This window comes from Equus asinus, chromosome 12 (assembly GCF_041296235.1).
Source record: "Equus asinus isolate D_3611 breed Donkey chromosome 12, EquAss-T2T_v2, whole genome shotgun sequence".
NCBI lineage: Eukaryota > Metazoa > Chordata > Mammalia > Perissodactyla > Equidae > Equus > Equus asinus.
The window spans coordinates 11,638,220-11,661,920 of NC_091801.1; the positions used below are offsets into that span (position 1 = coordinate 11,638,220).

Consider the following 23,701-nt stretch of genomic DNA (forward strand, 5'->3'; position numbering starts at 1 on the left):
AAATTTATTTTGTGAGTGTCAGGATTTTGGAAATAGAAAAAAAATGTTTTCCAATGTCTGCTCAACTACCAAGTCCTCTCAGTCTGACACGTTTTTTTTAATCAAGGTCATACTGGTTTATAACACTGTGTAAATTTCAGGTGTACATCATTATATTTCAGCTTCTGTATACACTGCATTGTGTTCACCACCAAAAGTCTAGTTTTCACCCATTGCCATACATAGGTGTCCCTTTATCTCTGTCGCCCACCCCCTGCCCCTTCCCTTCTGGTAACCACCAATCTGTTCTCCTTATCTATGTGTGTGTTTGTTTGTTTATCTTCTACATATAAGTGAAGTCATACAATACTTGTCTTTCCCTGTCTGGCTTATTTAACTTAACATAATACCCTCAAAATCTACCTATGTTGCTCCAAAGGGCACAATTTCATCTTTTTTTATAGCTGAGTAGTATTCCATTGCATATATATACTGCATCTTCTTTATCCATTCATCCATTGATGGGCACTTGGGTTGCTTCTAAGTCTTGACTATTGTGAATAATGCTGCAATGAACATACAGGGGTGCATATATCTTTCTGAATTACTGTTTTCATGTTCTTTGGATAAATACCCAGAAGCGGAATAGCTGGATCATATGGTATTTCTATTTATAATCTTTTGAGGACTCCCAGCACTGTTTTTTTTATAGTGGCTGTACCAGTTTCCCACTGGTATATGCTGGTGTATGCATTCCCGCCAGGAGTGTACGAGAGTTCCTTTTTCTCCACATCTTCTCCAACACCTGTTATTTCTTGTCTTTTCAATAATAGCCATTCTGACAGGTGTGAGGTGATACTTCACTGTAGTTTTGATTTGCATTTCCCTAATAATTAGTGATGGTAAAAATTTTTTAATGTGCCTGTTGGCATCTGTATATCTTCTTTGGAAAAAATGTCTGTTTATATCTCAAATAAACAATCTAACACTATACCTAAAAGAACTAGAAAAAGAACAAACAAAGCTCAAAGTTAGTAGAAAGAAGGAAATAATAAAAACCAGAGCCAAAATAAATGAAATAGAGGCTAAAGAAAACAATAGAAAGCATCAATGAAACTAAGAGCTGGATCTCTGACAATTTTTAGCAAAGTGAAACAAGCAACTTGTTTCTTGTATAGAAATAAATGAAAATGATGGCCAGCCTATATTTATCTGTATACATCCGAAGAAGACTCAGCAGGATGATAGCATAACCATTAAATTTTGACTCAAAAATAATGAGAACAAAGACAGGACTTCCTTGTCTATTACGGCGGCGTGTTTCCCTGGATGTAAACCTTCTTCTCGCTCCTGCAAGAACTGTGCTGCTTCTAAGTGTAAAGAACTTGTAAGAAATCAATACTATGGAGATTTTTATCTCAACAATTTTTTCATTGTATTGTGTTGGAAGCAATAGTTGGGTGGCTATGAATTACATATGAACATTTCTCATTTTGATTGATCATCCTAAAAATTTTAATTTTTTATTTTTATGGAAAAGAATTCTTCAATCCTTTTCCCTTGTTTTGTCCTGAACTTTTCCATTTCTCCTCTTTCACCCTAGCCCGTTTTCACGTCTATATCTGTTTCTCCTTTCCAGTCAAGTGCTCCAACCAGTGGGCAAGGCTGCCAGTAAGCAAAGATTTACTCAGCGTGTGAGGACGTGGAAGAATATTTGGCTGGTGCATGCCCAGGCTAGCTTTCTCTGGCAGTGCTACACTGAAGGCTACTGTCGAACAGAATGTCACATTGACCAAAAGAGCTGGGGAAGAGCCATTAGAACCAGCAGAAATTATCTGTGGGTTAATTTTTTTTTTTTACTGTGGAGAAACATTTCTTCTTCCCTTTCAGAATTGTTAACATTTCTTCAATTAACATAAGGAAAACGTTTAAATGGTATAAACAAGATGACTTGTATAAGGAAAAAAGACAATTCAATATATGCAATAAAGTTTAAACTTAGTAATACCTATTAGTAAAGAGCACACAAAGGATTTCCTGATTCATATTCTGGTTTCCAAATGTTTATAAAATCCTCACGTTTAACGTATTACATGCCAAATGCTATAATTTTAACACTTTATCATCTGTGGTATTGTGAGGGCATACAGTATGCGCAGATAAAAAGAAATAATGTACATATAGGAAACAAACCAATTGTGACCAACATAAATGGTTCTTAATATGCAAATACTATGAGTGTGTGTATTCTTGTACATAAATTAAAAAAATGCACAAGTATTTCTGGACACTATTCTATGAATAAAAAATATTTTTAAATGATATAAATATGTCGGTAGTTAATGAAACCCTGATTTATAAAGCAACAAGTCTCTTAAAGGCTGTAATACATTCAAAGCAGACCTTGCATTGCAATGGGCTAACATCCCCTTTGATAATCTTAGTGGGCCCATCCCAGAGGACACGCATTACTACTTCTGTTTTACGTAAAGCAGTTAGAAGGTCAGGCATTTCAGTTAATAATACAATTTCAACAGGGAAAGGTGTGGTGAGAAACTCCCCTTGAGTAGTGTACACAATATCTACATTAACATAGAGACCTTTGTTGTATCGCTCCTCCACAAGCCTCCAGGGCAGCTGTACCACACGGTTCTCTTTGAAATCACAGATGATAAACCTGTTCAGCCTCTTAAACTCTCCTGCATTCTCATTGTTTTCATTTTTCTGTTACGTTTGTCTTGCATCACTAACTTTATGTATTCCAGACTCCAGTCTAATTTATCAAGCAAGACCTGATTCCCATCATTTTTGATCCTCCAGATCTTGGATTCCCTCAATGACCAGAAACTACGAAAGCTCTCAACTCAGCTTGGTGTCAACCAAGTGGAGGACTCACTGACTTTTGATCCTAAGTGTCTGTCCTACTTATGTGACTGCAATAGCCCTGTGATTCAGCCTGGCATCAACCAAATGAACGAGGATTATCCTCCAAACAGAGATGGGTATTTAAAATAGTCTCTAATATAAATCTGGTAACTCAGAAAAAACTAATATACCAGGAGTCCTTTGCCTTCCAATCATTTATAAAAGTAGCCTCTTCTAAGCCTCTGCTCCTCTCTTTTCTCCAAAGTTGTCTTCTGCTCATTTTTTATCCACCGTATTTCATTTAACCACTTTTGAATGAACTATTTCTAACGATTTTAGATTATACAATAAGCATAAAATAAAATTTGAACTAGAATCCAAAATAAACCCTTAAGCCACATATGATTTTTTTTTTGGTACATGAGTCAAGGCTAGAAATCTTCTCCAAGGTTCAACATGCGTTTTAAAAATTCTGTTAGGAATTTCTCCTTATTAAATTGCTTAACATTTCAATTAAAGTGGTAAATGACAGAAATATTTAGTTTCTCCTTTCAGAATGTATGAATGAAGTACTTTTCTATGTCCTTGTGTTTATTAATGATTTATTCTTTTGATGTAAAAAAATTCCTAAGCTTTCGAGCCAGCCCTGATGGCCTCGTTGTTAGGGTTCAGTGCTGTTACTGCTTCAGCAGCCAGGGTTCGTTTCCTGGTTGTGGAACCACATGACCCATCTGTCAGTTGCCGTGCTGTGGTGGCGGCTCCCATAGAAGAACTAGAAGGGCTTACTACTAGGATATACAACCATGCACTGGGGCTTTGGGCAGAAAAAAATATCATAGGCTTTAGATTGGGGAAAAAGTGATATCTTTGAACTTCCTGTGGTAATAAAATATTCTGATAATAATAGGTAAAAAAAAAATTTGTATGTCATTTCGCTATTTCAATAAATGCAGGGAGAATTTCAGAATCCCCTCCATAGGTTCTTAATAAATTTTTTAACAAAGAAAATTAATAGGAATGATATTTAAAGCAAAAGTATTTTATTTTCAAATAATTTTAGAGAGCAGCGAATGGAGTTTGAGTCTAAAATCATTTAACATCTCTACCTTTTGCTTTTCCCAGTCATAAGAATGGGAATACAAACATCTACTTCATGGAGCTTTTGCCAAACTCAAATTAACTACTACAGTCATGCGCCACAAAACAGCATTACGGTCAACACTGGACCACATATATGATGGTCGCCCCATAAGATTAGTACCATATGGTCTAGGTGTGTAGTAGGTTATACCATCTAGGTTTGTGCAAGTTCATTCTATGATGTTTGCACAATGACCAAATTGCCTAACAACACATTTCTCAGAATGCATCCCCATCATTAAGCAACACATGGGTGTATATGTGAAAAAAGTTTATAAATTCTAAGACACTATTGGAATTTCAGGAATTATTATGTGACATTTTTATCAGAATAACAAAAATTAATTTAAGATAATTTTCATCTATTAAGAGATGTTAGAGAAAGTTGTGTTAATAGTAAATGAGCTTTACAGTATTTATTGCTTTTGTAAAATATAGGTTGGAATCATAATTTAAAATTTTTAGAATTTGTGTATATTCAGCATTGTATGAAGAATTACTATTTACAGCAATGCCATGAATAGTTATAGCTGATAGAATGACAGTTACAAATTAGGTGAGAATATCACGTAAATTCATTCACAGCTCAATGTTGAAACACATATTTTGTTATGTTATTCTTTTTGGTGTTGATTACAACTTGTCTATTTACATCAAGTACTTCTTTGTGATATGTATTGCACATTTATGTCATCTAAGTGGTACTTAGATGGACTAGGGTTAGTTTTGTAGCAGGAGACAGAAAGAGAAAAAGATGACCCCTTCCGGAAGGACTCTGCTGGGAGCCAAGGATGCGTACGAGGGGGTAAGGGAATGCCACGACACCAGAGAGTGCATTTGACATAGGACTTCAGGTCATAGCCTCTAGGTATACCACTAATCCAATTCAGTAAAAAGTATAGAAATTATGGTAGCAGGAAACTGTAATTATAACCAAAAGCAAAAGCAAAGGACATCCGATATTATACCTGTGTTTCTCAAACTAGACTATTCAACCAACAAAAAAAATGACTTTTTACACTTCCTATGAAAACATAAACACATTTCATATTTTATGTTTTAAAGAATAGCTGGGAAATTTTTTAAAAACATTAAGTAGTAAGCCACACCAAACATTAAAATAATGCAAAATAATAAAACATGTTAGTACTGGCTGATAGATAGCTAGAACAATAGGTCAGAAGATAGAGCCCATCATTATATCAAATATTTATAGAAATTTAATTCAAATAAGGTAGTATTTTCACATTTATGTAGACAAGATGAATTATTCAAAAAACAGTGTAGGAAAAATGGATAGCCACTTGGAAAAATCTAGTTGGATTTCTGCTTCCTCAGTCCTTACACCAAAATAAATTTTAGATTGATCCAACATTTAAACATAATAAATGAAAATCTTAAAGTGCTTGAAAACTTGGAAGTTTTTTAATGTACGCTTGGAGTAAGAATGGCCCTTCCAAGCAGGATGACACAAAATTCAAAAATCCTTAAGGAAAAGATTTGATAAAATTAACAACACACAAATACAGAGTTTAAAAATGAAAAGAAAAATGACTGGCAAAGTATTTTAAATTAATAAGGAAGTGTCAATTTCTTAATTAGATAGAGTAGCATAACGGTTAAGAGTTCACGTGCATGTATTCACAAATTCATAAATACATACAAAGACATGCATATCTGTGATTGTAAATGCATACAAAGCTTAGATGAATTTATAAAGGGAAACTAGGGGTCCAGGTAATGCACTTTTCATTGTATAGCTTTCGAACTTCTGGATTTTTTTTTACTGTTGTCATGGGTTACATTACCTTTTCTAAATTAAAATACAGCTTATAAAAATAAACGCTTGTAGCTTTCTGGTTCCAGCCATAGTAGAATAGCTTGTTTTGGACTCACCTTTCTGTGCAAAACAACTATAAAAGCTGGAAAATTTATAAAACATGGATTTGAAGGTTATGGAAGGCATCCAATATAGGCAGGGCTTGAAGGTCTAAAATTCTCGAGAGAAGGGAAGCGCATCATGTGAGATTTACATTCTCTCTGGCCTTTTCATTGAAGTCATTCTCCAGAGATCAGACAAGGAAAGTAGAGCATAAGCAGGAAGTGCAAGTCTTACTGTGCTGAGAAGCCCGAGGCCATATTTGCAGGCTGCCATACTGGCTGGGATTTAAAGGGCAAACACCAGGAGACCAGGAAACCTCAGAGACCGAGTTCAACATTAGTCAACAAATCTCCCCTAAATCATTGGCTGACTTCTAAACTGTGCACTCCTAAGACAAGACTCAAAAAATTTCTCAAAACTTAGTAGAAATAGCATCTGGGAGGTTAAAATGCTAAAGCAGAGATGGCAGCAGCCACACGGCGTTGGGAGAAAAGTTGGAGCTCAACCCTGCCAAGGTGGGGTGGTTTGGTAAGTACCCAAGACCTTAATCTGAGACCCCAGGAGGGTTACGCTTTAATAGTAAGGGCCACACCTTGGGAATAAAGATGAAAATAAAATAACTAGCCCCAACAAAAATTAAAACCAAGCCTTAATAGGACCAAGGTGATCCAAATGTGCTCTGACTGTTTTCCAAAAGAAAATCTAGCCCACCTGGAGGAAGATAACACCATTTAGAATTTCTACAGTTTTTCATCCAGGCCAAACATCTGAGGCATGTGAAAAGCAAAGAAACAAATGAACAAAAATCAAAGAAAAATAAGAAAGAAAAAGAGTAATCTACAGGTGATTTAGATATTTTAGTCATCGGTTAGTAGTCAGTCAGGTTGCCAAAAAATAAAGAGAAAGAGAAAATTTTAAGAGCAGCTAAAGAAAAATCACACTTTGCTTTCAAAGGAGAAAAAAATAAAACTTACAGCTTAATGGTCATCATTAGAATGGAAGGCAGAAGACAATGGAATCTCTTTAAAGTGATCAAAGAGAAAAGGACAATTCACCTAGAATTCTCTCTAGTAAAAATATTCTTCAAAAATGAAGGTGAAGTCAGGATCTGTTAAATAAACGAAAGTTGAGCAAATACACAACCAGTAGGCCTGCTCTACAGGATAAGATAGTTCCTCATAGTAAATAAACATGACACCATATGGAAACAGAACTTCAGAAATAAAGACAAACAGGGGCTGGCCCCATGGCCGCATGGTTAAGTTCGCGCGTTCCGCTGCAGGTGGCCCAGGGTTTCGTTGGTTCAAATCCTGGGCATGGACATGGCACTGCTCATCAAACCACGCTGAGGCGGCGTCCCACATGCCACAACTAGAAGGACCCACAACTAAGAATATACAACTATGTACCGGGGGGCTTTGGGGAGAAAAAGGAAAAAATAAAATCTTTAAAAAAAAAAAAGAAAGACAAACATTGGAAGCCGTAAATATAAATAAATATTGACCACTTCAATGAACAAAAATAATGTCTTGTAAGGAAGATCACAAACATAAAACTAAAATTTATGACAACACCAGCACAAACGGCAGGAGTGGGTAAATGAAGTCAAACTGTTTGAAGGTGCCTGCGTTGAGAAGTGACAAATGTGCTAATTAGAGGTAGACAGCAATATATTTAAAAATGCATATTACAGTCTCCGGAAATTACCACTGTAAGAAAAATAAAATAGCGAAAAACGAAATGGAGAAGGAAAAAGTGGAATAATTAAATATACCTGATTCACCCAAAAGAAGAACAGAAAGGAAGAATAAAGGAATAAAAAACAGATGGGCAAATGGAAAATATGTACCAACTGTAAGGGCTCAAGGAACATCAGAGCTGAACAAGGCAAAACATATCACCACCAGGTGGCAGGAACACACATACACACTGTGCCAGGCAACACTTTGACAGGTTTGCATGCAGGGAGGTCCCTCACAACATGACACTGATCAGAGGCTGAGGTGTGGGGGAGAAAGACAAGGGAACATTACCAAGGGGCCAGGAGATGGCAGAGGAGACGTGGGTGTCTAGGTGATGTCCCTTAGCAGTCCGGTGGTGAGCTTGTCTGTCTGGTTATTGGAAGCCTCCTCTGCAGCAGGTGACTTCTTCAGGGCATCTGCTTATCACAAAAATATCTTCACACTTTGTACCTATTTTGAAAAATATATTTGCACACAGATATTAGTCTATACACCTATCGAAAAAGATGCTGGCTGTGAATCTACAGTTATATTTTAAGAGTTCAAATCCTGGCTCCAATATTTATTTTCCAGGTGATTTTCAGGAAGTTACTGAACTCATATCATCTATACAATGAACATGATAATAACAGGACTCTCCTCACTGGATTACAGTGTAGATTGTGTGAGTTTATGTATAAACTGCTTAGGAGAGCACCTGGCACAAAATAAGCACTATATGAAAATATCTATTATTAGTACTATTTATTAAAAACATCAGTTAGGCTTCTGAGCATTTCACACAGAAGTACCAGTTGTCTTTTTTACTGTCTTAGAGTGTATATGTTGTAAAAGATGTTTTTTACTTTTTAAAAAATAAGTTCTGATGCAACAAACCACACCATGCTTCAAAACTGACACATTAAACTGCCGAATTAGGTTTATTTCTTATTAGTGTGGTGCTCACCCTTACAAGTAGAGTGCTTGTAATATAATCACTGACTTTACACTTTCTGAAGTTTGTGAGGATGTATTTAAAGCTCTGGTGGTCTAGAGGTTAAGATTCGGCTCCATTGCCGTTGGCCCGGGTGAGTTTCCCAGTCAGGGAACCACAGCAGCCATCTGTCGGTTATTATACTGTGGCCGCTGCATGTTGCTGTGATGCTGAAAGCCATGCCACTGCTATTTCAAATACCAGCAGGGTCACCCACGGTGGACAGGTTTCAGCAGGGCTTCCAGACTAGACAGACTAGGAAGAAGGACCTGGCCACCCACTTCCAAAAAAGTTGGCCATGAAAATCCCATGAATAGCAGAGAGCACTGTCTGATACAGTGCCAGAAGGTGAGAGGATGGAGCAAAAAGACCGGGCAGCGTTCTGCTCTGCTGTACACAGGGCGCTAGGAGTCAGAATCCACTCAAAGACACTAACAGCAAAATTTCAAAGTATTTAGGCATCAGGACTTTAACATTTGGTTTCTGCTCTTATTCCTGGCTTTATTTAGGGAAATACAAAAAATATGATTGGAAATCTGAAGAACTTATCTAAAATTAGCCACAACTCTATGTGACTTTGGCCAAGTCAGTGCATATTCAATTTTTTCCAGCTGCAAAGTGAGAGAATGAATGGTAGTTAGATGAACACTAAGACATTTATCTAACACACCATCAATCTGAGAAAAATGTAAATTTATACTCACACACAAACTCACACACAACGCAAGCAGAGGCTGTCCAACTATAGTTCTTAAAGAAGCCCAGGATTTTTTTTTGTTTTGTCGATTAAAACCATATCAACGTTATGGGACAATTTCCAGCACATCTGTTCTGGATAATATTATCATAATTATTTCCTTCCATTGAACATCTCAGCAGTGCCAGAGACATACGCCAAGTAGGTCCAAAAATCGTATTATTAAGCAGTAACAACAGTCTCCAATTCTTTTCTTCCTCTCATGTATGATAATTGAAGTCAATTAAAGACTTCTGGTGGAATTCTGTAAGTTAAAATAAAGATTATTTGTATTTAACAGCTATACACGAACACTCACCTCTCAGCTTTGTGCAGATACAGGATCTGGCTGATTTTTATTACCGCAAGGTCCAAGGCTGGGGCTTTGGGAAACGCACTCCGCTGCCAAGGTTCAGCACGCCCCTAACCGAGACGCCTGTGCCCCTGAAGCCAGATCTCCGGCGAGCTCTCTAATTTTGCACCCCTTGCATCCAGGGCGGTGTAGGGAGGGCCTCAGAGGACAGACGCCCCGGAGACCGGACTCCCCAAAGGCCCTGGGTGTCTTCCCGCCACAGGGCCCAAAGGGGCCGGCTCAAACGACCTTCCTCTTTCCACTTCAGGAGTGCAGTGGGGGAACCGCCGGGTCCTGGGAAGATGTCCTGCGGGGCGGGCTGACCCCTGACCTACAGGCCTAGAGTTCCTGGATGCCTGAGGGCAAGGGAGGGGCGCGGACTGCCAAACTGAGCATGCGTGTCCTGCCGACTTCCTGTTCAGGCTCCCTGGGATCCCACCGGAGTCTGGGACGTGCAGGGATTGGTCGGCCACAGGCAGGGATTTCTTGGGGATGCCCCCTGGACTGCCAGGGTCCATCCCACTCCAGAACAGAGTTGCCGAATCCCCTGAAGCCAGATCTCACAGGATCTCTGAGCCACATCTTGCAAGAACTCGGAAACCATTCCTAGCCGCCAGAGCTACACGAGGTGGGAGATGCCTGTGAATCGGGATTGCCAGACAGGCCCCAAATCCCATAAGGACAGCAGGGCCATATGAGGTCTAACAGTAACCACCATTCAAACTTCCTTCTCAGTGTCAAAGTGTGGGGACATAGTGTCCCCAGGAAGATGGCCTGGTGGAATAGGACAGTTCTTGTCCAGTAGGTCCAGTGGGCCTGATACCCGAGGGCAGGTGTGCAGGAGCTTATTGCACATGGATGTGCTGCATGAGCCAGCATTCAGGCTCCCTTTGTTCAGTCCCTGGGTTTGGGCTGTGTAGGGGTAGACCGCGACAAAGGTGAGGACTTCTAGGGGACACCCTGGGCTACCAAGGTCCATACTGCTCCAGGCAAGAGTTGCTAATTCTCCTGAAGCCAAGTCTCACGGGTTCTCAGGAGCTATTGCGGACCATTCTAGGGCTAGAAGAGATGAGAGACACCTTAGAATCGTGATTGCCAGACAGGCCCCAAGTCCCATAAAGTCAGCAGGACCATATGAGGTATGACGACAACCACCTTTCCAGACTCTGAGTCAATGGGTGAGTCGGGGAACCACTGACCCCAGGAGGATCTCCCAGTGGAAGAGGGCAACCCCTATCCAACAGGTCAAGAGCACCTGATGCCTGAAGGCAGGTGCGTGGGAGCTAACTGCACATGCGTGTTCTGTAGTAGGACTCAGGCTCCCTGGGTTCCATTCCTGGTCTGAATCTTGTAGGGATAAATGGGACCTCAGATGGGGACTTCTGGGGGACGCACTGCCCTGCTAATATCCAGCCTGCTCCAAAACAGATGTCTGTTCCCCTGAAGCCAGATGTCACGGGAAAGCTTTAGTCTTGCATCCCAGGCAGTGCTGGGAAGTCTGCTGCTGAGAGACACCTGGGAGATCTGGCTTAGACAGAGGCCCTGTGTCCCTCTATGGCACAGGGCCATAGGGGTCTGACTCAAACAACCTTCCCAGCTCCACATCAGGAGTGCGGTGCAGTGAAAGAAAACGCTGGTCCCAGGAAGATGGCCTGCTGGCCTGGGCCCACCCAGCTTCAGAAATTTTCATGAGCTCCCTGTGAGTGTTTGCTTCATACCAACCTATTCATACATAAAGTAAAACTCCAAGAGACTGAAAAAGAGCAATCAGAGGAGAATAAATTGAACCATTAGAGCTCACTCAGACCTAGGAAACAATCAAGCTCTGACAAACCCCGTGCAGATTCCTCGAGTATCACTGGGAACACTTAACAGAGACCCCAGATAGGCCAGACCTTAGGATGAGACTAAACTGTCTCTACGTAGAAGTAAAGAGAAAATCTTAAAAGGTACCAAAGAAGGAAGAACCATCGTGTAGAGACAAATACAAATAGAATGATTTCAGAGCCCTCTTCAGAAAATACATAAGCCGGAAGTCAATGAAATGACATCTTTAAAATGTTAAAAGCAAACATCTGTCAACGTAAAATTCTATATCCAGTGAAAATGCTCCTCAAAAATGAAAACAAAATACTTTTGAAAAATACTTGTAATAATAAATTTGTGCGGGAATCAAGAAAGTAAACAGATGGATGGCAATCTGAAGTGGTGATATTAATATCAAATACAGTCTTCTGGACAAAATTATTACCAGATATTTTTATATAGATTACATGTTGAAATGATCATCTTTTGGATACATTGGGTTAAATGAATTGTTAAAATGAGCTTAATCATTTTTTTCTTCTATTATTGTGGTTATTAGAAAATTTAAGATCATATATGTGGCTCACATTAAATTTCTGGTGGACAATGCTGGAATATAGTGTCCAGAAATTGATCCACATACATATGATCGATTGACTTTTAACAGAGATATCATGGTAATTCAAAGGGAAAGGATACTTTTTTTTAATGAATGGTGCTTGGAAAACTGAATATCCATCTGGAGAAAAAAATAAACTTCCACCATGAACTCAAGCAATGCACAAAAATTAACTCAAATGGATCATAGACTTAAGCTGTATAACTCTTAGAAGAAACCATAGGAGAAAGTCCTTGCAACCTGATGTAGCCAAAGAGTTCGTAGATATGACATAATGCGTAAACGACATAAAAAAAAATTTAAAAATTAGACTCTATAAAATTTAAAACTTCTCTTCAAAAGACACCATTAAAAAAGATATATATTTATATTTATGTATATACTGCTTAAAATACATATTTCTTGATATATATCTTGAAACATGTATGTATATATATATACATACATACACATACATAGAGGCAAAGGCCTTGTATCCAGGATATTTTTAAAACTTTTATAATAATAAAAAGACAATCTAAGTTAAAAATGGGGGTAGGCAAATGCTACATGAAAGACGCTCAACAGTATTATTCACCAGGTAAAATGCAAAGTAAAACCACAATGAGATAGCACGCACACGTTTAACAGCAAAAATTAGAAAGATTAAAAATAATCAAGTTTGCCAAACACGTGGAGCAACTGAGAGCTCTCACACATTACTTGTGGGAATGAAAAATGATACAACCACTTTGAAAAAAGTTGGGTGAAAATCCCTTAAGGTTAAACATATATTTACCACATAACTCAGCAATTCTTCTACCTATTTACCTAAAAGAAATGCAAATATATGTATAGACAAAGCCTTGTACATGAATATTCATAGCAGTTTTATTCATATAAGCTAAAGCATTGAACAATTTTAATGTCTAGCAATAGGTGAATGGATAGGTAAAGTGATGGATATTCATACAGTGAAGTGCTAGTCAATGATAAAAGGAAAAATTACTGATAAATGTAACAGCATGAATAAAACTTAAAAGAATTATGCTGAGCAAAATAAGCCAGACACAAAACAGTTCATATTGTATAATTATATTTATAAGAAACCCTAGAAAAGAAAAATCTAATAGTGACAAACAGCACAACAGTGATTGCCTGAATCTGGGGCATTTGGAGGACTGAATGGATATAAGCACCACAGGCCTTTTGGTGGCTTGTGGAAATGTTTTATGTCTTGAGTATGATGGTAGTATATACAAATGAATAAATTTGTCAACACTCATGTTAGGGGTTGAACTATGTCCCCCAAAATTCATATGTTTAAATCCTAATCCTCAGAACCTCATAATGTGACCTTATTTGGAAATAGATTTATTGCTAATGTAATCAGTTATGATAAGGTCATACTGGAGTAAGGTGGGCCCCTAATGCAATATGACTGGTGTGCTTATAAAAAGGAAAATTTGGACACAAATACACACACAAAAGAAAATGCCATGTGAATATTGGATTTATGCCACAAGCCAAGGAATGCACAAAAATGCCAGCAAACCAATAGAAGATAAGAGAGAGGCATGGAACAAATCATTCCTTCTTCCTTCAGAGGGAGCATGACCCTGCCAACACCTAGGTCTCAGACTTCTAGCCTTCAGAACTGTGAAACAATAAATTTCTGTTGTTTAACCCACTTATTTTGTGGTACTTCATTATAGCAGGCATAGGAAACTAACACAACTATTCAAAGTGGATAATGAATGCATACATTTTATTGCATGTAAATTACACCTCAATAAATCTGATTTAAAGTGATTGGGTCTAGTTCATTAATATCTGCAATAAAAATCCATGTAACCTCTGAGAGCACACAATAGTCACGTGTCCACATAGATATATATACACTATCATTTAACTAGTGTTCAGCAAGTGCTAGGCGATTTCAGACATGTTCTTTCATTTAATCTATTTCTCACACGAACCTTCTAAGAAAGTTATTATAATTCCTGCATTACATATGAGCTAAGGGACATTTAATAAAACTTGTCTGGCAGTGTCCAACTAGAAAGAGGCAGAGCTGGCATGGAAACCCAAAATTTCCCAATAGATTATATCAAGCTTACATCTAATTTTACATGATTGTTGATAGTATCAGATGTTATAATACATATGGACAGCTATACACATTTTACATTTTTATCTGTAACAGCAAATTTTCCATTATGTTTTCCATTTCTATACATCTCTTAAAATTCCTACTTTTAGTCCGCATCACAACTTTGAAGCGTGTCTTCTTTCTCACCTCCCAGAGTCCAATAGCTAAGTCTTAGGTACTCTAATCTATTCTAACACCTGCTACTTTTCTTCTTCTCTGTTTCTTTCCTATATTAGCCTGTTCTTGTTTTACGGGTATAGCATCTTCTAAACTCCCATTGGGGATATTAATGATAATATTTTTAGAGTTACTCTTCTTTTCTCTGAAACGTCTGGTGTCAGTTGATGTGATATTTGCTTATCTTTGCATACGTCTGATGATCCTTTTTGTCTGTTCATATATAAGTTTGAAGAACTGGATTGATTAACTCAGGCATCTCTTATTGTCAATCTGTTGCCTGAATGACAGATGTCTGACTTCAAGTTCTTCGTGTGTGGTGGTATGTTGAGTTGGACACATTTGAAGGTAGGTGGGCAGGTTGGGTTGGAGAGTAAAGAATCAAGTCAGGAGGCCACCTGAATGGAAGTTAGCAAGCTCATTCTTCAATCTCTTTGGTTCACAGCTCTACCATTAAGAAAAGCCCTCTCCTCAACTGCAGCCTTCACTTACACAGGCTCTGAACTGAGGGCCCATGTTCTCTGAATCAGTCATCACTATGATTCCAACTGCCGTCCATTTTCAGGATGTTCATGCTTTTATTTTTCTTCCTCTTTATTATCCTTTTAATGAATTGGGGGAAGGGAACTAATTTGATCTATTGCCTTGAAAGAGTAGTCCAGTAGCTCAAAATCTATGGAACATAAACCTCCTTCTTTTCTGGTGTTCCCTGAACCAATGTTGTTTTTTATCTTATAGGCCACTTCTAAGGAAAACTAAATCTCTACTCTCTTCCGCAGATCTTCCTACATCTAACAAATTTATGTCATATTCAAGAATTATAAGATTTTGTACAAAGGGCCAGCCCTGTGGCCGAGTAGTTGGGTTGTGCAGTCCGCTTTGGAGGCCCAGGGTTTCGCTGGTTTGGAGCTGGGTGTGGACCTAGCACTGCTCATCAGGCCATGCTGAGGTGGCGTGCCACACAGCAGAGCCAGAGGGACCTACAACTAGAATATACAACTATGTACTGGGGGGCTTTGGGGTGAAGAAGAAAAACAAAAGGAAGATTAGCAACAGATGTTAGCTCTGGTGCCAAATCTTTTAAATAAAGCAGAAGAGAAGACTCCTAAAACTATGTATTAAAAAAAAGATAATCAGATCCTGTTTTAAAAAAAAAATTTGTACCAGAGTACTTCTTAATTCAGTGTGCGAAGAATTAGTGAAATTATTCAGTCTCCATGGAAATGCCTAGCAGGGGTGATCTAACAGCAGGAGCACGGTCTTTAGAGTCGGACAGATAGAGACTTGAATTACATTTCTTGAACTCCAGCCCCTAGACAATGTTGTTTAACTTTTTATAGCCTGTGTTCTAGTACACAAGTTTGGGAAAATAATCTTGTCTCGCAGGCTTGTTGTGAGATTTAAATGATATATATATATGAAATGTAAAGCACTGTTTCTAACACATAGTTGGTGCTCAATATGTCATCCCCTCTCCCCTCTCTCATACACTCATCTGCAATCCATTGCTTTACACATGTTAATTGTGCCTAAATCAAGACAATCAAGCTCTCTAGATCTCATGGGTATTAAAGTAAAGTACTTATTGTAAACTGCTATAAAACTCTAAGCTTGATATCATTATAGAATCTATTCAATACGTTTTCTTCTCTGCTCAAACTCTGAATGCCTGAGTGTCTTTCGAGCACATTAATGTGTCATGTCATAGTATTATTCAATTTGGGCATCTCTTTGAACTCCAGCAGTGCATCTGAATCTTAAAGAGAGCCTGTCCACCCTGCTCTGTTCCCCGACTTCTCTCGACTCACACTGTATCACATCTCTGCTGCTTTGCCCTCGAGATACACTGACTTTTGGCTTTTTGTTGCTGTTGTCGCTGGAATGTTTCTGCAGTAAGGCATTTGCACATTCTGTTCTTTCTGCAAGGAATTCTTCCTCTCCCTAGTTACTCCTACTCATCCTTAAGATCTAAGCTTTAATGTCAATTCCTCAGGAAAGTCATCTTTCCTCTCTCCAGTAGGTCAAGTCCCACTTTTAAATACTCTTATTGTACTATAAACATTTTCTTTGTAACTACGCAGTTCTACAACCTTCATGGTTTGTAGTCATATTGTTTGCTTGATTATTTAATTAATATCTCTCTTGTTCACTAGATTCTAATTTCCTGAAGGCATTTTGCTTATAAGTGTATCTACAACGATCCACAGCAAATTGTAGGAATGCGGTATTTTGGGAATGAATGAAACCTTCAAGCTTCAGGAGGGGCTATTATTTGTTTGTTTATTTGTAGTTTTCATTATATTGTTCCTATCCAAGTTGTTCTTTTACAGCTTTAAAAAAATCTTTGTATTAGTATAAGTTAAGAGCTCAATCAGGTTGAGGTTGAACATTTCTGATATTATTTTAGGTCAGTTCAGGCACTTTTAAATATTTATCTTCGATTTCCATTTCATCTTCTATACATGCTCCTTTTTAAAATTGAGCTTAGCAGATACAGCCTTGTATAGGCTCTCTGCTTTTCATCTTCATCAGCATATTCATAAATGTAATTAACAATTAATTCTGGTTTTAATTAGAAAACACTTTTTAGTAATCATTGAAAAATTAGTTTTCACAATTTAATGGCCTAGTACAAAGATGTTTGCTTATAGGCATTGTTTTGCACTCTATTTTGTGAAACATGACATAAGGATTGGAAGATAAGAGGAAAAGAGACTATCTAATTGCTAAGCATAATAGCAGAGTTCTAAAGAGTTTGCTAGCCTTTTAAAAAATCTCAGACTGATATAATTTAGCCTTTAATTCCAACAAATTAGTGAAAGAGGATCAGATTATTTGGCTAAACTATTTCTTCAGTTTTTGAATATTATGGGGCCAGGGCTGAAATATCAACTCAGATAAGTGCTTTAAATCAACCTAAACAATGTAATTCTTTGTGTAATAAATTAGCTTGAACCCCAAATCTGAAGTTTGGTATGTTTACAAAAATGATAGCTCTGTTTCTTTGCTTTAGCTCACCCTGCTCTTCAAAAGACTTTACATTTCTTTTAAAAACATTTTAGAAATGCTAAAGAACAGTCAAGATTTCAAAATATTCAACATCGAATGGAAAAGCATACATTGTAAATGCCCATTATCTAACAGATTAGGAGAGATTTTTCTTTGGAAAACTCTGCTTTGCTTGCAATACACAGATTACTTTTATTAGATGCAGAACATTAAAGAAATAATTAACACGTAGTCTGATAAACTTTGAAAGCTAAAATAATGATATGAATACTATTTTACAAGCATTAACCTCTAAGTCCACATTTAGAATTGTTTACCAATAAGCTGTTTTCATTAGGTGTATTTTATCTTATGCTGTGATAATATACAATTACAGTCACTTTTGTCATCACGAATAAAACTAGGGATTGCTGGAATATTCATTTAGCGATGTTGACCCACTGTTTATACAGGGTAAAAATCACTGTATCTCTGGGGTAGAGGGATAGATAAGAGTATTAACATCCCAAGGAGCTTATCCTTAAGTTTTAAAGAACTAAATATAATACAAGGCAAAATTAAAAATTTAATATGGTCAAATTGAAAGGGCGTATTAGAGAGCATTATTTAATTCTTACCAGGAGAATTGCAGGAAAATTCCTAGAGGATTTCACACTTAGTTAAATGCTGAAGGATCAGCAGTGTAGTATAATAGATGCATAGTTTCCCCAAGGTAATAACAAAAATGATTATAATGATGTTAATAAAAATATATATTGACCACATACTATGTGTTTGATGTTCTTTTCAGTATATTATACAGAATATCTCAATTAATTCTTAGAGCAATCCCTAATGAGGTATTATTTGCCCCATTTTTTCAGGTGGGGTAATAGAAGCATAGAAAGTTAAGTGACTTATTCAAGGCCACATCTTGTGCAGAAGAGCACAGACGAGGAATATGGAACAAAACAAGGTTCTTAAATGCTTTTCTAAGATGATTTGGTTTTATTAAATAACGGCAAGTTATGGAAGAGAGCAATTCCAGTGAAAAAATTAAGGATGCACTGAAAAGGAATGGAGAAGAACAAATGAGGAGGCTCCAGCTGGAGACACTGCAATAGTAAGGGAAACCAGTGATGAATAGCTAAACTAGGGGCAAATACGTGAATCCTTATACTGACAGAATTGATGGGGCTTCCCCATTTGGGGGCCAGTGAGGAACAGAACATGAATTTCAATCATACTCTTTAAGAAGGTGTAAGGTGGCTTTTGGAAAAAAATGTTCCCACAAAATTTGCTTTAAATTTGGAAACTTTTTATGTATAAATGGTTAAGTTTTGGTTACCTATATTTCAGACTGTTTAATTCCTGGCCAATACTTGAGAACTGATCCTGATGTTAGTTTCTTCACAATTTGCTCTCCAGCAGCTGTTATGTGAGCCCCCCCGTTTCTTTTCATTTTCTGTTTTATCCAGCTCTCTTACTTTGCCCAGTCCCTGCCTGTAATTTATCACTCTTTTATCTGCTCCTAAACACCTACTCTTTTACTTTCTAAAAATATTTGAAGTATTTATTGTTTTGTCAATTCTTTTATCACCACTTTATATCTTTCAGATTCTTTCCTTCTTGTTTATAAATTAATCTCTTTTTATTCAAATTTTCCCTTCATATAATGCTTCTAAGTATATGATTGTCCATCTTCTTGTTCATATACAAATACCTAAATAATCAAGTTGATTTTGCAGATTTCTGCTATTAAGGATGCTATTTATATTAATGTCAATAACCCACATTTAAAAGACTTACAATAATTCTGTTAATTTAAAATGATTTCTAAATCAAAATAAAGATGCAAAGGGGACTGAAAAGAATATTTTGAAACATGATTAATTTTAATATGTTTACAGGGAAAGAGTAAATTCATCAGCAGGGAAAAAAAAATACCAAAACTAAAATTTTATATATTTTTAGTCTCAAAGCACAATATATTTTTCATAGAAACTAATATATAACCATCATAGGTACCACAATATGGCAACATTTATACACAAGGCCATTTACCATTAAGAAAATCAGTAGCAATGGTGATGCAATACATTAGTTTATCTTTGTTAAACTTTCTGCTATTATACTTCCTGGCCTGCAGGAGTATTTGCCAGGATACGAAAGAAAATGTGTGACCTCAGTTTCAACAATACAAAGTTCTGGCTGCCCACGCTTAACCCTATATTTACTATATGATCACTACAAATGTTTTCATACCACTACTCTGACTTCATTCCATTTACTATAAGGCCGTTCCCAAGGAATCAAACATTTTAACAGATTCATTTAGATATTAAGGAATTATTTTATACAAAATAAGAAGTGCAATATCAGGACTTAATATTCTATAAGCCCCAACTTAACAGAAGAGAAAAACTATACAGATATTAAGTGGAAAATAATTTGAGATTATTTGGACGTAAGAGCATAGTATTGAACTGGGGAAAACGTGATAATATAGTTTCCTTCATCTTTTTAGATGATTATTTTTAAATGCACCAGATGATTTTCTGAGGGCCATTCACATTCAATATTTAGATTCATTTTATTAGTGGCATATACAAAGCACCATAAAATATAATATATGAAATGTAGAACAATCATGACTATGTAATTAACTGTAGAAATAACTGCTAAGAAAATATAGCAATATTTAACACAGGATTTCTAAAACCATTACATATTCATTACTTTTCCCAAAGCTACTAATGTCCCATGTTTTATTTTACAGAATTTGTCTATCAAGATTTATATGCATTTGGCACTTTTGGGGGGGGCTGAAAATAGTTGATATCTTCTGTACAGTAATGTTACAGTTCTATACAAACTTCAGAAATATGGCATTTGGAATAGTCTTTACGTGTTCCAAGTGTTCCATTTCACATAACAGCAAATACTCTGAATGCCTTTCCTCCTGGAGGATTCTGTAAACTGCAAAAAATACAAAAAGTATACTGATGTCATCTACATATATAATCCTTCAAATAAATCGTATTTTCTTATGACAGTCAAGAAAGCAGCTCTGTGAATCCAGATGGTCAATTCTTAGGTCACTATAATTTATTGTTATTGGAAAGCTTGAGTGAGAATGACATAATTCCTTAAACCTTGGTTGTATGCTGGGCTGTAAGTTTACCAAAGAAATTTAAGAGGCAGAGTGGTAATAACAGTATTTTGTATAGAACTTCACAGATTCTAGATCATGTTTTCATATATTACCACCGTTGGTTCTAATAAAGCAGAATTAGGCAGCTATCATTCCATTTTCCTGGGGAATACTGAGATCCAGATTTACAACTGACTGGCATGGTTAAAAGTTAACTGCAAGTTAAAAAGACAGAGTTCAGCAAAACTCTAGATTACTAACTTATTATCATTTCATAAGTTTGACAAAATTTAAATTATATTGCTATTATGCTTACTAATACTTTTAACATCCACGGTTTCAAGAAAAATTTTACTGAGGAAATTTGGTCAAATCTGAAAGGTCCTAAGAATTTCTTCACTGAAATGGAAACACACATAGAAGCGCTCAATCTCATTTTGGAAGTATTTCAAAACGGAAGTTAAAAGCAATGCAAAATCATATACTTTATTCTTTCCTAAATTATTTATATTTCATTTGGCAATATCAATCAAGGTATGTTTCATTTAAGTGCCTAAAAGTTAAAACAGACTGATAATGCCATTAATCATTATTTATTCTAATCCAATGTAAACTTTGAAGTCTTTACATTTTTGCACAAAGTTTTATTTTCCTAAGAATAATAAAAGGCTTTTGGAGATAACACCATAAATGCTAAGAGGAGACAAGGTAGAGTTCGTCTTATATATTTGTTCATGTACAAGAAAAGAAAGGGGAAAGTGTTAGAGTGAAAGAAGTATGAAGATCACAAGTGTGCACACATGACATGCACACAATAAACACACACATGCACCAGGTTTCATACAAGCAGATAGCCAGTCGAAGCCACTTTTTTTGTAGGCAACAGATTCACAAAGTGCCCTAGAAAGTGAATGTGTTTGGTGGTGTGTCTTCTTTGAACACAGTGAGGCACTGGGAAAAATGCGTATTTCTGAGCCTACGGACCTAGAGCTGAACCCAAGCTCTGAGACGGACAAGTCAGATGGCCTTGGGCACATCATTTAACCTCTTTGAGCCTCAGTGAACACATCTATTAAGTTCGGGTTTATGGAATCAACTTTATGGAGCTGTTGGTGGAGCCAATACACTTAAAGTGCCTAGCAGTATCTGGAAAATTCATGGTAGGTGCTCCCAGTTTTTGTAGGATATCATCTGTCATCTTATAGTTTTGGAATAAATTTAAGAAATACGACAAGTAAACGAAACCACGTCACTCAGTTTAGCTTATAGAATTGCATATCAGACTCTATAACTGAAGGATCTATTTTATACAGCATATCTATTTTAAATATCATACAATATTTTATATATATATATATGTCAGTCATATATATTGAGAGCTCCGTATGTGTGTGTATGTGTTTCAGTGAAGAAATTCTTAGGATCTTTCAGATTTGACCATTAAATTTACTTTCTAAAATTTTTCTTGAAACCACAGATGTTTAAAAGTATTAATAAGTGTGATAGCAATAGAATTTAAATTTTGTCAGACTTAGGAAATAATAAGTTAGTAATCTAGAGTAGTGCTATGAGCCAGAAGAGGCAGGCGGTAGAGAACTCAGCTTTTTAATAATGATGTCTTGATGTAGTCTCATCTGAAAATAGATGCTAAATACAAGTCTGTCTTTTTATGAAGATGGCACCCAGATGGTTAAGTGGAAGGTCATCTGGATACCCTGCATGTCACATCCTCTGGTGTCCTTTAGAGAAACTTTACTGTATATGTGAACCCTCCATTGACATTTTGAACAACCCAGTAAAAGTCTAAAAGCTAGGGATTTTTCTGTATCCATACAAAATACATGGGACTGAATATTTGTTCCACAAGTACCAATGATTTGAAAAATGACTACAGGTTCTCTTCTCTTAACTTTTATTAATACCTGATAAAGTAAGTCACATGAATTTTCCCAAACCAGTAAAATATATGATACTAATGGACGAAGTAGTATGAGATGACCGGAAAGAGTTCATTAATATCATACTAGGCATCCAACTTCCAACCAAAAAGAGAATTTGGTTCGGGGGAAAATCAGACTCATTGTTTTGGTCAAATACTTTGTCAAATAACTGGATTAGAGAAATACTCTGTGCCTTGCTTACCTAGAAAGAATTACATATAAAAACTAATCTAGAAAATCCAAAAGAGGATGAAAGAAATTTGCTCATTATAAAATCAATTAACAAAAGAGTGGTTCTGACTCGTAATCCGATTTTCATGTTGATTTTTATAAGCCTGCAGCAGACAGGCGCCTCTGGTACTGCAGCTTCCCCCATCCCTGGAGGACCAACTATTACACAGTGTGCTAAGGAAACAGACTGGCTCAGCCACATGACTTCAAACCCATACTAAAGTGAGTTGGTTGTAACGCAAGCATAAAGGGACAGATGGTATATACGTGTATATATATGTGTGTATAAATACACACGTTCTTTTTTTTTAATTTACCTTTCTGAGAAGATTCCATTCTGAAAAGAGGCAGTGTAAGTCTTCCTTTTGTCCACAGGCATAACGTCAACATAACCACCCTGATTTTGAACCACACCAGCATGGACCGCTGCTCTGCAGATACTGGACAGCTGAGGGAGCAAGGAAAAACCTGCCGTTAATAGGAAATTTCTGCTGAGCTTGTCCAGCCTACTCTTCTACTGGACCGAAGTCGCTGCCATCTGTCTCTATATGGATACTCAGTGAGCAGCTACTGGATGATGTTTTGCGCATCAAGGAAAGTTTCCAAAGTCACAAAGTCAAAGCCAATGCTAAGCAAGTCTGAAGGGGCATCTTCAGGGCGGCTGCCATGTAAAACCCCTTCACCATCTAATCCAGCAAGTACTTGCCTATCCAAACAGCAGGCTTTTTCTATTGTGGAGGCAATAAGAGGCAAATTAGCTCTTTTTATCTCTTCAAGGGCCTCATTATCTTTCTTAAATTTCAGCCTTTGCTAGTCCCTCCTGAGCCACTCTGGCCGAATGTTCACGATGGGATTATCTGTACCTCATTTATGCTCAGTTCTGACTTAGAAAAAATTCAAACAGTTCTGTTTATGTCTACCATCCCTTTCCCAAAAATATAGGATTATATTAAATGGGGGAGTTTTTTTCCTATTAAATAATATAA

The 23,701-nt window shown here is 36.9% G+C and overlaps 1 protein-coding gene and 1 long non-coding RNA gene across 2 annotated transcripts in view; both read right to left on the minus strand.

The window, feature by feature from the left end:
- Positions 1-9,985, minus strand: part of LOC123283747 (uncharacterized) — a 145,884-nt gene extending 135,899 nt beyond the window's left edge. Inside the window, exons 1-2 of the long non-coding RNA XR_011493124.1 lie at positions 9,637-9,985; positions 7,900-8,058 (exon numbers count right to left, since the gene is read on the minus strand). This is a non-coding gene — a long non-coding RNA (uncharacterized lncRNA). The remainder of the gene's footprint in view (positions 1-7,899; positions 8,059-9,636) is intronic.
- Positions 9,986-19,270: 9,285 nt separating this feature from the next.
- Positions 19,271-23,701, minus strand: part of CRISPLD1 (cysteine rich secretory protein LCCL domain containing 1) — a 46,923-nt gene continuing 42,492 nt past the window's right edge. Inside the window, exons 14-15 of the mRNA XM_014853744.3 lie at positions 23,033-23,163; positions 19,271-20,369 (exon numbers count right to left, since the gene is read on the minus strand). Of these exons, the coding sequence (XP_014709230.1) occupies positions 20,318-20,369; positions 23,033-23,163 (183 nt within the window). The 3' untranslated portion in view covers positions 19,271-20,317. The remainder of the gene's footprint in view (positions 20,370-23,032; positions 23,164-23,701) is intronic.